Genomic DNA, 12500 nt, shown 5'->3' with positions numbered 1-12500 from the left:
AGGTAGACTAGTGGTTAGAGGCAGGTAGCCTAGTGGTTAGAGGCAGGTAGCCTAGTGGTTAGAGGCAGGGTAGCCTAGTGCTTAGAGACAGGTAGCCTAGGGGTTAGAGGCAGGTAGCCTAGTGGTTAGAGGCAGGTGGCCTAGTGGTTAGAGGCAGGTGGCCTAGTGGTTAGAGGCAGGTAGACTAGTGGTTAGTGGCAGGTAGCCTAGTGGTTAGAGGCAGGTAGCCTAGTGGTTAGAGGCAGGGTAGCCTAGTGGTTAGAGACAGGTAGCCTAGGGGTTAGAGGCAGGTAGCCTAGTGGTTAGAGGCAGGTGGCCTAGTGGTTAGAGGCAGGTAGCCTAGTGGTTAGAGGCAGGTAGCCTAGTGGTTAGAGGCAGGTAGCCTAGTGGTTAGAGGCAGGTAGCCTAGTGGTTAGAGGCAGGTAGCCTAGTGGTTAGAGGCAGGTGGCCTAGTGGTTAGAGGCAGGTAGCCTAGTGGTTAGAGGCAGGTGGCCTAGTGGTTAGAGGCAGGTGGCCTAGTGGTTAGAGGCAGGTGGCCTAGTGGTTAGAGGCAGGTGGCCTAGTGGTAGAGGCAACCGGAGAAGTCGTATAAAACGATATGAGCCTCTAGGGGTTAGATGCAGGTAGCCTAGTGGTTAGAGGCAGGTGGCCTAGTGGTTAGAGGCAGGTAGCCTAGTGGTTAGAGGCAGGTAGCCTAGTGGTTAGAGGCAGGGTAGCCTAGTGGTTAGAGGCAGGTAGACTAGTGGTTAGAGGCAGGTGGCCTAGTGGTTAGAGGCAGGTAGACTAGTGGTTAGTGGCAGGTAGCCTAGTGGTTAGAGGCAGGTAGCCTAGTGGTTAGAGGCAGGGTAGCCTAGTGGTTAGAGACAGGTAGCCTAGGGGTTAGAGGCAGGTAGCCTAGTGGTTAGAGGCAGGTGGCCTAGTGGTTAGAGGCAGGTAGCCTAGTGGTTAGAGGCAGGTAGCCTAGTGGTTAGAGGCAGGTAGCCTAGTGGTTAGAGGCAGGTAGCCTAGTGGTTAGAGGCAGGTAGCCTAGTGGTTAGAGGCAGGTGGCCTAGTGGTTAGAGGCAGGTAGCCTAGTGGTTAGAGGCAGGTGGCCTAGTGGTTAGAGGCAGGTGGCCTAGTGGTTAGAGGCAGGTGGCCTAGTGGTTAGAGGCAGGTGGCCTAGTGGTAGAGGCAACCGGAGAAGTCGTATAAAACGATATGAGCCTCTAGGGGTTAGATGCAGGTAGCCTAGTGGTTAGAGGCAGGTGGCCTAGTGGTTAGAGGCAGGTAGCCTAGTGGTTAGAGGCAGGTAGCCTAGTGGTTAGAGGCAGGTAGCCTAGTGGTTAGAGGCAGGGTAGCCTAGTGGTTAGAGGCAGGTAGACTAGTGGTTAGAGGCAGGTGGCCTAGTGGTTAGAGGCAGGTAGACTAGTGGTTAGTGGCAGGTAGACTAGTGGTTAGAGGCAGGTAGCCTAGTGGTTAGAGGCAGGTAGCCTAGTGGTTAGAGGCAGGGTAGCCTAGTGGTTAGAGACAGGTAGCCTAGGGGTTAGAGGCAGGTAGCCTAGTGGTTAGAGGCAGGTGGCCTAGTGGTTAGAGGCAGGTAGCCTAGTGGTTAGAGGCAGGTAGCCTAGTGGTTAGAGGCAGGTGGCCTAGTGGTTAGAGGCAGGTAGCCTAGTGGTTAGAGGCAGGTAGCCTAGTGGTCAGAGGCAGGGAGCCTAGTGGTTAGAGGCAGGTAGCCTAGTGGTTAAAGGCAGGTAGCCTAGTGGTCAGAGGCAGGGAGCCTAGTGGTTAGAGGCAGGTAGCCTAGTGGTTAGAGCGTTGGACCAGTAACCGAAAGATTGCTAGATCGAATCCCCGAGCTGAGAAGGTAAAAATCTGTCCTTCTACCCCTGAACAAGGCAGTTAACCCACTGTTCCCCTGAACAAGGCAGTTAACCCACTGTTCCCCTGAACAAGGCAGTTAACCCACTGTTCCCCTGAACAAGGCAGTTAACCCACTGTTCCCCTGAACAAGGCAGTTAACCCACTGTTGCCTGGTAGGCCGTCATTGTAAAATAAGAATTTGTTCTTAACTGTCTTGCCTGGTTAAAATAAGAATGTTTATGATTGATTGATGACAAATAGGAACTCACAGCACTTGCAGGTTGGGTAGCTGGTCACACACAGTGGTGGGTAGGGATGTGATGCGAGCTCCAGTGATGGTCCTACACAGAGTTCAAAGGTCACATCATATTATCCCTGGGATCTGTGTAAAAGCCTTGTGAATAGATTCATTCACTGTATGTGCAGGACATTCCCCAGGGCAGCTTGTTTATATGTATATTAAATGTCCTGATATGTGCCTTGGTATATAATCACACTAGTACAACTAAGAAACACGTATTCATTCAAAAACCCAACACCAACACTATGAAAACCAACACGTCTCAACGTAAAATGACAACTCTGCACAGAACATCAACATTGGATAAAATAATAATCATTAATGATAAAAAAAAAAACACTTGTATTTTGGGGGATTTAGTTTCAATCCCGAGAAGACCAGCAGGTTACATGCTGGTTAAGACAACAAATGAGCTGGGAGTCAGGCAGGTTATAACAGCAAACAGTACATTTTCAAATAGGAAAAATTCCATGAAATTATTTGGTTGTGTAGCAGGTCGTGACATGATTGGTGGCAAAACCAGGGCACATTTATTAGTATTTGTGAGCTCTTAAACTCGTTTTCTGTGGGAAAATAATTACCTGACATTGGGTTAGAACAGCAAAGAAGGGTCTGGGTCTGAATGGTTGGGTGTTAGCATTGGGTGTTAGCATTGGGTCTGAATGGTTTGGTGTTAGCATTAGGTCTGAATGGTTTGGTGTTAGCATTAGGTCTGAATGGCTGGGTGTTAGCATTGGGTCTGAATGGTTGGGTGTTAGCATTGGGTCTGAATGGTTGGGTGTTAGCATTGGGTCTGAATGGTTGGGTGTTAGCATTGGGTCTGAATGGTTGGGTGTTAGCATTGGGTCTGAATGGTTGGGTGTTAGCATTGGGTCTGAATGGTTGGGTGTTAGCATTGGGTCTGAATGGTTGGGTGTTAGCATTGGGTCTGAATGGTTGGGTGTTAGCATTGGGTATGAATGGCTGGGTGTTAGCATTGGGTCTGAATGGTTGGGTGTTAGCATTGGGTCTGAATGGTTGGGTGTTAGCATTGGGTCTGAATGGTTGGGTGTTAGCATTGGGTGTTAGTATTGGGTCTGAATGGTTGGGTGTTAGCATTGGGTCTGACTGGTTGGGTGTTAGCATTGGGTCTGAATGGTTGGGTGTTAGCATTGGGTCTGAATGGTTGGGTGTTAGCATTGGGTCTGAATGGTTGGGTGTTAGCATTGGGTCTGAATGGTTGGGTGTTAGCATTGGGTGTTAGTATTGGGTCTGAATGGTTGGGTGTTAGCATTGGGTCTGACTGGTTGGGTGTTAGCATTGGGTCTGAATGGTTGGGTGTTAGCATTGGGTCTGAATGGTTGGGTGTTAGCATTGGGTCTGAATGGTTGGGTGTTAGCATTGGGTCTGAATGGTTGGGTGTTAGCATTGGGTGTTAGTATTGGGTCTGAATGGTTGGGTGTTAGCATTGGGTCTGAATGGTTGGGTGTTAGCATTGGGTGTTAGTATTGGGTCTGAATGGTTGGGTGTTAGCATTGGGTCTGACTGGTTGGGTGTTAGCATTGGGTCTGAATGGTTGGGTGTTAGCATTGGGTATGAATGGCTGGGTGTTAGCATTGGGTCTGAATGGTTGGGTGTTAGCATTGGTCTGAATGGTTGGGTGTTAGCATTGGGTCTGAATGGTTGGGTGTTAGCATTGGGTGTTAGTATTGGGTCTGAATGGTTGGTGTTAGCATTGGGTCTGACTGGTTGGGTGTTAGCATTGGGTCTGAATGTTGGGTGTTAGCATTGGTCTGAATGGTTGGGTGTTAGCATTGGGTCTGAATGGTTGGGTGTTAGCATTGGGTCTGAATGGTTGGGTGTTAGTATTGGGTCTGAATGGTTGGGTGTTAGCATTGGGTCTGAATGGTTGGGTGTTAGCATTGGGTGTTAGTATTGGGTCTGAATGGTTGGGTGTTAGCATTGGGTGTTAGCATTGGGTCCTGAATGGTTGGGTGTTAGCATTGGGTCTGAATGGTTGGGTGTTAGCTTTGGGTGTTAGTATTGGGTCTGAATGGTTGGGTGTTAGCATTGGGTCTGAATGGTTGGGTGTTAGCATTGGGTGTTAGTATTGGGTCTGAATGGTTGGGTGTTAGCATTGGGTCTGACTGGTTGGGTGTTAGCATTGGGTCTGAATGGTTGGGTGTTAGCATTGGGTCTGAATGGTTGGGGTGTTAGCATTGGGTCTGAATGGTTGGGTGTTTAGCATTGGGTCTGAATGGTTGGGTGTTAGCATTGGGTCTGAATGGTTTGGTGTTAGCATTGGGTCTGAATGGTTGGGTGTTAGCATTGGGTCTGAATGGTTGGGTGTTAGCATTGGGTTCTGAATGGTTGGGTGTTAAGCATTAGGTCTTAATGGTTGGGTGTTAGCATTGGGTCTGAATGGTTGGGTGTTAAGCATTAGGTCTTAATGGTTGGATGCTAGCATTGGGGTCTGAATGGTTGGGTGTTTAGCATTGGGTCTGAATGGTTGGGTGTTAGCATTGGGTATGAATGGTTGGGTGTTAGTATTGGGTATGAATGGCTGGGTGTTAGCATTGGGTCTGAATGGTTGGGTGTTAGCATTGGGGTGTTAGTATTGGTCTGAATGGTTGGGGTGTTAGCATTGGGTCTGACTGGTTGGGTGTTAGCATTGGGTCTGAATGGTTGGGTGTTAGCATTGGGTCTGAATGGTTGGGTGTTAGCATTGGGTCTGAATGGTTGGGTGTTAGCATTGGGTCTGAATGGTTTGGGTGTTAGTATTGGGTCTGAATGGTTGGGTGTTAGCATTGGGTCTGAATGGTTGGGGTGTTAGCATTGGGTGTTAGTATTGGGTCTGAATGGTTGGGTGTTAGCATTGGGTGTTAGCATTGGGTCTGAATGGTTGGGTGTTAGCATTGGGTCTGAATGGTTGGGTGTTAGCTTTGGGTGTTAGTATTGGTCTGAATGGTTGGGTGTTAGCATTGGGTCTGAATGGTTGGGTGTTTAGCATTGGGTGTTAGTATTGGGTCTGAATGGTTGGGTGTTAGCATTGGGTCTGACTGGTTGGGTGTTAGCATTGGGTCTGAATGGTTGGGTGTTAGCATTGGTCTGAATGGTTTGGGTGTTAGCATTGGGTCTGAATGGTTGGGTGTTAGCATTGGGTCTGAATGGTTGGGTGTTAGCATTGGGTCTGAATGGTTTGGTGTTAGCATTGGGTCTGAATGGTTGGGTGTTAGCATTGGGTCTGAAATGGTTGGGTGTTAGCATTGGGTCTGAATGGTTGGGTGTTAAGCATTAGGTCTTAATGGTTGGGTGTTAGCATTGGGTCTGAATGGTTGGGTGTTAAGCATTAGGTCTTAATGGTTGGATGCTAGCATTGGGTCTGAATGGTTGGGTGTTAGCATTGGGTCTGAATGGTTGGGTGTTAGCATTGGGTATGAATGGTTGGGTGTTAGTATTGGGTATGAATGGCTGGGTGTTAGCATTGGGTCTGAATGGTTTGGTGTTAGCATTAGGTCTGAATGGTTGGGTGTTAGCATTCGGTCTTAATGGTTGGGTGTTAGCATTAGATCTGAATGGTTGGATGTTAGCATTAGGTCTGAATGGTTTGGTGTTAGCATTGGGTCTGAATGGTTGGGTGTTAAGCATTGGGTCTGAATGGTTGGATGCTAGCATTGGGTCTGAATGGTTGGATGCTAGCATTGGGTCTGAATGGTTGGGTGTTAGCATTAGGTCTGAATGGTTGGGTGTTAGCATTGGGTCTGAATGGTTGGGTGTTAGCATTGGGTCTGAATGGTTGGGTGTTAGCATTAGATCTGAATGGTTGGGTGTTAGCATTGGGTCTGAATGGTTGGGTGTTAGCATTGGGTCTGAATGGTTGGGTGTTAAGCATTAGGTCTTAATGGTTGGGTGTTAGCATTGGGTCTGAATGGTTGGGTGTTAAGCATTAGGTCTTAATGGTTGGATGCTAGTATTGGGTTTGAATGGTTGGGTGTTAGCATTAGGTCTGAATGGTTGGGTGTTAGCATTGGGTCTGAATGGTTGGGTGTTAGCATTGGGTCTGAATGGTTGGGTGTTAGCATTAGGTCTTAATGGTTGGGTGTTAGCATTGGGTCTGAATGGTTGGGTGTTAGCATTGGGTCTGAATGGTTGGGTGTTAGCATTAGATCTTAATGGTTGGGTGTTAGCATTGGGTCTGAATGGTTGGGTGTTAAGCATTGCTCCGCTGGACTTACAGGCTCTCAAGACTCTTAGTGCCAGTGAGGTCGGGAACTCTGTGATTTCTGCTGCACCATTCAGAGATCTGGATACAAAGGAAAGAGAGAGAAAGAGAGAGAGGGAGGGGAAAGAGAGAGAGAGAGAGAGAGGGTGGGGGACAGAGAGAGAGAGAGAGAGAGAGCAGAGAGAGAGAGAGAGAGAGAGAGGGTGGGGGACAGCGAGAGAGAGGGTGGGGGACAGAGAGAGAGAGAGAGGGGGGGGTGGGGGACAGAGAGAGAGAGAGAGAGAGAGAGAGAGAGGGTGGGGGACAGAGAGAGAGAGGGTGGGGAACAGAGAGAGAGAGAGAGAGGGTGGGGGACAGAGAGAGAGAGGGTGGGGGACAGAGAGAGAGAAGGTGGGGGACAGAGAGAGAGAGAGAGAGAGGGTGGGGGACAGAGAGAGAGAGGGTGGGGACAGAGAGAAGAGAGAAGAGAGAGAGAGAGAGGGTGGGGGACAGAGAGAGAGAGAGAGAGAGAGAGGGTGGGGGACAGAGAGAGAGAGAGGGTGGGGGACAGAGAGAGAGAGGGTGGGGGACAGAGAGAGAGAGAGAGAGAGAGAGAGAGAGAGAGAGAGAGAGAGAGAGAGAGGGGGACAGAGAGAGAGAGAGGGTGGGGGACAGAGAGAGAGAGAGGGTGGGGGACAGAGAGAGAGAGAGAGAGAGAGAGAGAGGGTGGGGGACAGAGAGAGAGAGGGTGGGGGGACAGAGAGAGAGAAAGAGAGAGAGAGAGAGAGAGAGAGAGAGAGAGAGAGAGGAGAGAAAGGGGGCAGAAAGAGAGAGAGAGATGAAGAGGGACAGATGCATTAGAAAAGGAGAGAGAGCAGACCTTTCCATGATACTAGTCTGAAGTGTACAGAGTTCATGTATATATCATAGATATATTCTTGCTTCACGGCAAACAATTCACCTATTTCACTTCACTTCATATAACCTTGATTCAAAAATTGTTTTTCATTTTCATATCAAACTAAAGTTAGTGTTTGACTGTTTGACTTACAGTGTCCGCAGCTCAGGGAGGTGCTGGAAAAGCCGACTGGCCAACAAACTGGATGGGGTTGTCGTAGAAGAATCTGTTTGAAGACAGAACACGGGTGTAAACCCAGGCAACGGGCCAGACAGACAGTTCACATTGTAGCACGTCTGTCTCTCTGCTCTGTTCTGCTCTGTTCTGGCCAGACAGACAGACAGACAGGACTAGGGGAGAGACAGGACTAGGAGAGAGACAGGACTAGGAGAGAGACAGGACTAGGGGAGAGACAGGACTAGGGGAGAGACAGGACTAGGAGAGAGACAGGACTAGGAGAGAGACAGGACTAGGAGAGAGACAGGACTAGGAGAGAGACAGGACTAGGAGAGAGACAGGACTAGGTGAGGGACAGGTCTATAGGGAGGGCTAGGTGAGGGACAGCTCTATAGGGAGGGCTAGGTGAGGGACAGGTCTATAGGGAGGGCTAGGTGAGGGACAGGTCTATAGGGAGGACTAGGTGAGGGACAGGTCTATAGGGAGGACTAGGTGAGGGACAGGTCTATAGGGGAGGACTAGGTGAGGGACAGCTCTATAGGGAGGGCTAGGTGAGGGACAGGTCTATAGGGAGGATTAGGTGAGGGACAGGTCTATTGGGAGGGCTAGGTGAGGGACTGGTCTATAGGGAGGACTAGGTGAGTGACAGGTCTATAGGGAGGACTAGGTGAGGGGACAGGTCTATAGGGAGGACTAGGTGAGGGACAGGTCTATAGGGAGGACAGGTGAGGGACAGGTCTATAGGGAGGACTAGGTGAGGGACAGGTCTATAGGGAGGGACTAGGTGAGGGACAGGTCTATAGGGAGGACTAGGTGAGGGACAGGTCTATAGGGAGGACTAGGTGAGGACAGGTCTATAGGGAGGGCTAGGTGAGGGACAGGTCTATAGGGAGGACTAGGTGAGGGACAGGTCTATAGGGAGGGCTAGGTGAGGGACTGGTCTATAGGGAGGACTAGGTGAGGGACAGGTCTATAGGGAGGACTAGGTGAGGGACAGGTCTATAGGAGGGCTAGGTGAGGGACAGGACTAGGTGAGGGACAGGTCTATAGGGAGGACTAGGTGAGGGACAGGTCTATAGGGAGGGCTAGGTGAGGGACAGGTCTATAGGGAGGGCTAGGTGAGGGACAGGTCTATAGGGAGGACTAGGTGAGGGACAGGACTATAGGGAGGGCTAGGTGAGGGACAGGTCTATTCAAGGACTAGGTGAGGGACAGGTCTATAGGGAGGGCTAGGTGGGTGAGGGACAGGTCTATAGGGAGGACTAGGTGAGGGACAGGTCTATAGGGAGGACTAGGTGAGGGACAGGTCTATCTAGGGAGGACTAGGTGAGGGACAGGTCTACTAGGGAGGACTAGGTGAGGGACAGGTCTATAGGGAGGACTAGGTGAGGGACAGGTCTATAGGGAGGACTAGGTGAGTGACAGGTCTATAGGACGAGGACTAGGTGAGGGGACAGTCTATAGGAGAGGACTAGGTGAGGGACGGTCTATAGGGAGGACTAGGTGAGGGACACGGTCTATAGGGAGGACTAGGTGAGGGGGACAGGTCTATAGGGAGGACTAGGTGAGGGAAGTCTATAGGGAGGACTAGGTGAGGGACAGGTCTTAGGGACTAGGTGAGGACAGGTCTATAAGGGAGGGCTAGGTGAGGGACAGGTCTATAGGGAGGACTAGGTGAGGGACAGGTCTATAGGGAGGGCTAGTGTGAGGGACTGGTCTATAGGAGGACTAGGTGAGGGACAGGTCTATAGGGAGGACTAGGTGAGGGACAGGTCTATAGGGAGGGCTAGGTGAGGGACAGGACTAGGTGAGGGACAGGTCTATAGGGAGGACTAGGTGAGGGACAGGTCTATAGGGAGGCTAGGTGAGGACCAGGGTCTATAGGGAGGGCTAGGTGAGGGACAGGTCTATAGGGAGGGACTAGGTGAGGGACAGGACTATAGGGAGGCTAGGTGAGGGACAGGTCTATTCAAGGACTAGGTGAGGGACAGGTCTATAGGGAGGGCTAGGTGAGGGACAGGTCTATAGGGAGGACTAGGTGAGGGACAGGTTCTATAGGGAGGACTAGGTGAGGGACAGGTCTATAGGGAGGGCTAGGTGAGGGACAGGACTAGGGAGGGACAGGTCTATAGGGAGGACTAGGTGAGGGACAGGTCTATAGGGAGGACTAGGTGAGGGACAGGTCTATAGGGAGGACTAGGTGAGGGACAGGTCTATAGGGAGGACTAGGTGAGGGACAGGTCTATAGGGAGGACTAGGTGAGGGACAGGTCTATAGGGAGAACTAGGTGAGGGACAGGTCTATAGGGAGGACTAGGTGAGGGACAGGTCTATAGGGAGGGCTAGGTGAGGGACAGGACTAGGTGAGGGACAGGTCTATAGGGAGGACTAGGTGAGGGACAGGTCAATAGGGAGGACTAGGTGAGGGACAGGTCTATAGGGAGGACTAGGTGAGGGACAGGTCTATAGGGAGGACTAGGTGAGGGACAGGTCTATAGGGAGGACTAGGTGAGGGACAGGTCTATAGGGAGGACTAGGTGAAGGACAGGTCTATAGGGAGGACTAGGTGAGGGACAGGTCTATAGGGAGGACTAGGTGAGGGACAGGTCTATAGGGAGGACTAGGTGAGGGACAGGTCTATAGGGAGGACTAGGTGAGGGACAGGTCTATAGGGAGGGCTAGGTGAGGGACTGGTCTACAGGGAGGACAAGGTGAGGGACAGGTCTATAGGGAGGGCTAGGTGAGGGACAGGTCTATAGGGAGGACTAGGTGAGGGACAGGTCTATAGGGAGGGCTAGGTGAGGGACAGGTCTATAGGGAGGGCTAGGTGAGGACAGGACTAGGTGAGGGACAGGTCTATAGGGAGGACTAGGTGAGGGACAGGTCTATAGGGAGGGCTAGGTGAGGGACAGGTCTATAGGGAGGACTAGGTGAGGGACAGGTCTATAGGGAGGGCTAGGTGGGGAACAGGTCTATAGGGAGGACTAGGTGAGGGACAGGTCTATAGGGAGGGCTAGTTGAGGGACAGGTCTATAGGGAGGACTAGGTGAGGGACAGGTCTATAGGGAGGACTAGGTGAGGGACAGGTCTATAGGGAGGACTAGGTGAGGGACAGGTCTATAGGGAGGGCTAGGTGAGGGACAGGTCTATAGGGAGGACTAGGTGAGGGACAGGTCTAGGTGAGGGACAGGTCTATAGGGAGGACTAGGTGAGGGACAGGTCTATAGGGAGGACTAGGTGAGGGACAGGTCTATAGGGAGGACTAGGTGAGGGACAGGTCTATATGGAGGGCTAGGTGAGGGACAGGTCTATAGGGAGGGCTAGGTGAGGGACAGGTCTATAGGGAGGGCTAGGTGAGGGACAGGACTAGGTGAGGGACAGGTCTATAGGGAGGACTAGGTGAGGGACTGGTCTAGGAGAGAGACAGGACTAGGTGAGGGACAGACCTATAGGGAGGACTAGGTGAGGGACAGGTCTATAGGGAGGGCTAGGTGAGGGACAGGACTAGGTGAGGGACAGGTCTATAGGGAGGACTAGGTGAGGGACAGGTCTATAGGGAGGACTAGGTGAGGGACAGGTCTATAGGGAGGACTAGGTGATGAGGTGAGAAATGTTTCAATGGCCAAATGATCCGTTCCATATTTATCCAATCTAGTGGTGAAATAGTTTTGGCTCTGCTCTGCCCGGGCCGGGCTATATCCATGTTGTTAACTCTGGGCTGGGAAGGGAGGAAGGATGGAAGGATGGAGGGAGGGAGGGATGATCAGGAGAGATAGATCTTTCTGTGCTCAACAGGTATTTGGGCCCTGTTCGGTAATGTGCTGCGGGTCGCGGCTAGGAAAAAATGAGGTTGGGATTTATAGTGGAGGGGAATCTGAACAACAGGGTTCGGGGTGGGTTGGACGTGAATAAAGAAGTTCAACAGACATCGACCTTGGGAGAGGGAGAATATCTCAAAAGAACCACTCTGCTCGGCTTTACAGCAAACCAAGTGGTAGGGCTGCCAAGTTGTTGTTTTTCAAATGAACGATTGGGCCTTTAAGATGGATGAAGAAGGGTCTGTTCTAGTGTTGGATTGGTCCAGTGGCCAGGAACTGGTATAGCTAGAGGTGCTGGAAGTTACCAGCAGGTCCAGGGTCAGAGTGTGGAGAAAAGGAGCGAGAAAGAGAGAGGGGGAGAGAAAGAGAGAGTGGGAGAGAAAGAGAGAGGGGGAGAGAAAGAGAGAGGGGGAGAGAAAGAGAGAGGGGGAGAGAAAGAGAGAGGGAGAGAGAAAGAGAGAGGGGGAGAGAAAGAGAGAGAGGGAGAGAAAGAGAGAGGGGGAGAGAAAGAGAGAGGGGGAGAGAAAGAGAGAAAAAGAGAGAGAAAGAGAGAGAGAGAGAGAGGGAGAGAGTAAAAGAGAGAGAGAGAGAGAGAGAGAGATCAGCAGAATTCAAGTATCGGAGTGAAGCTATTTTGGCAGGCCAACTAGGCAGATATCTCCGCCCGGACACACTTTGTTCTGTTCTGTTCTCCGAGCTGAGACGCTGAAGACATGAAGTTTCACGCCAAACCGACAATAAGCAAAAACAGAACTATTTTTATTTTTATAACCTCACTATACATACACAACATACACTATATATACAAAAGTATGCGGAGACCCCTTCCAATTAGTGGATTCGGTTATATCAGCCACACCCATTGCTGACAGGTGTATCAAATCAAGCACACAGCCATGCAATCTCCATAGACAAATATTGACAGTAGAATGGCCTTACTGAAGAGCTCAGTGACTTTCAACATGGCTCCGTCATAGGATGCCACCTTTCCAACATGTCAGTTCGTCAAATTTCTGCCCCGCTAGAGCTTGTCCCAGTCACCTGTAAGGGCTGTTATTGTGTTTAGGAGAAACAACGGCTCAGGCGCGAAGTGGTAGGCCACACAAACACAGAACGGGACCGCCGAGTGCTGAAGCACATACCGAGTTACAAACTGCCCCTGGAAGCAACATCAGCACAATAACTGTGTGTCGGGAGCTTCATGAAATGGGTTTCCATGGCCGAGCAGCCACACACAAGTCTAAGATCACCATGCGTAATTCCAAGCGTCAACTGGAGTGGTGTAAAG

At 50.7% G+C, this 12500-nt stretch overlaps 1 protein-coding gene across 1 annotated transcript in view; it reads right to left on the bottom strand.

Annotated features, from left to right (window-relative positions):
- The window catches only part of LOC109877201 (leucine-rich repeat-containing G-protein coupled receptor 5), a 202366-nt gene that overhangs the window by 33130 nt on the left and 156736 nt on the right, over nt 1-12500 (bottom strand). Inside the window, 5 exon segments of the mRNA XM_031815456.1 lie at nt 2109-2180; nt 6355-6391; nt 6394-6422; nt 7372-7400; nt 7402-7444. Coding sequence (XP_031671316.1) covers nt 2109-2180; nt 6355-6391; nt 6394-6422; nt 7372-7400; nt 7402-7444 — 210 coding nt within the window.

This window comes from Oncorhynchus kisutch, unplaced genomic scaffold, assembly GCF_002021735.2.
Source record: "Oncorhynchus kisutch isolate 150728-3 unplaced genomic scaffold, Okis_V2 Okis09a-Okis19a_hom, whole genome shotgun sequence".
Lineage (NCBI taxonomy): Eukaryota > Metazoa > Chordata > Actinopteri > Salmoniformes > Salmonidae > Oncorhynchus > Oncorhynchus kisutch.
Note: the sequence above shows the minus strand (reverse complement) of the source record. Positions and strands in the feature narration are given on the sequence as shown.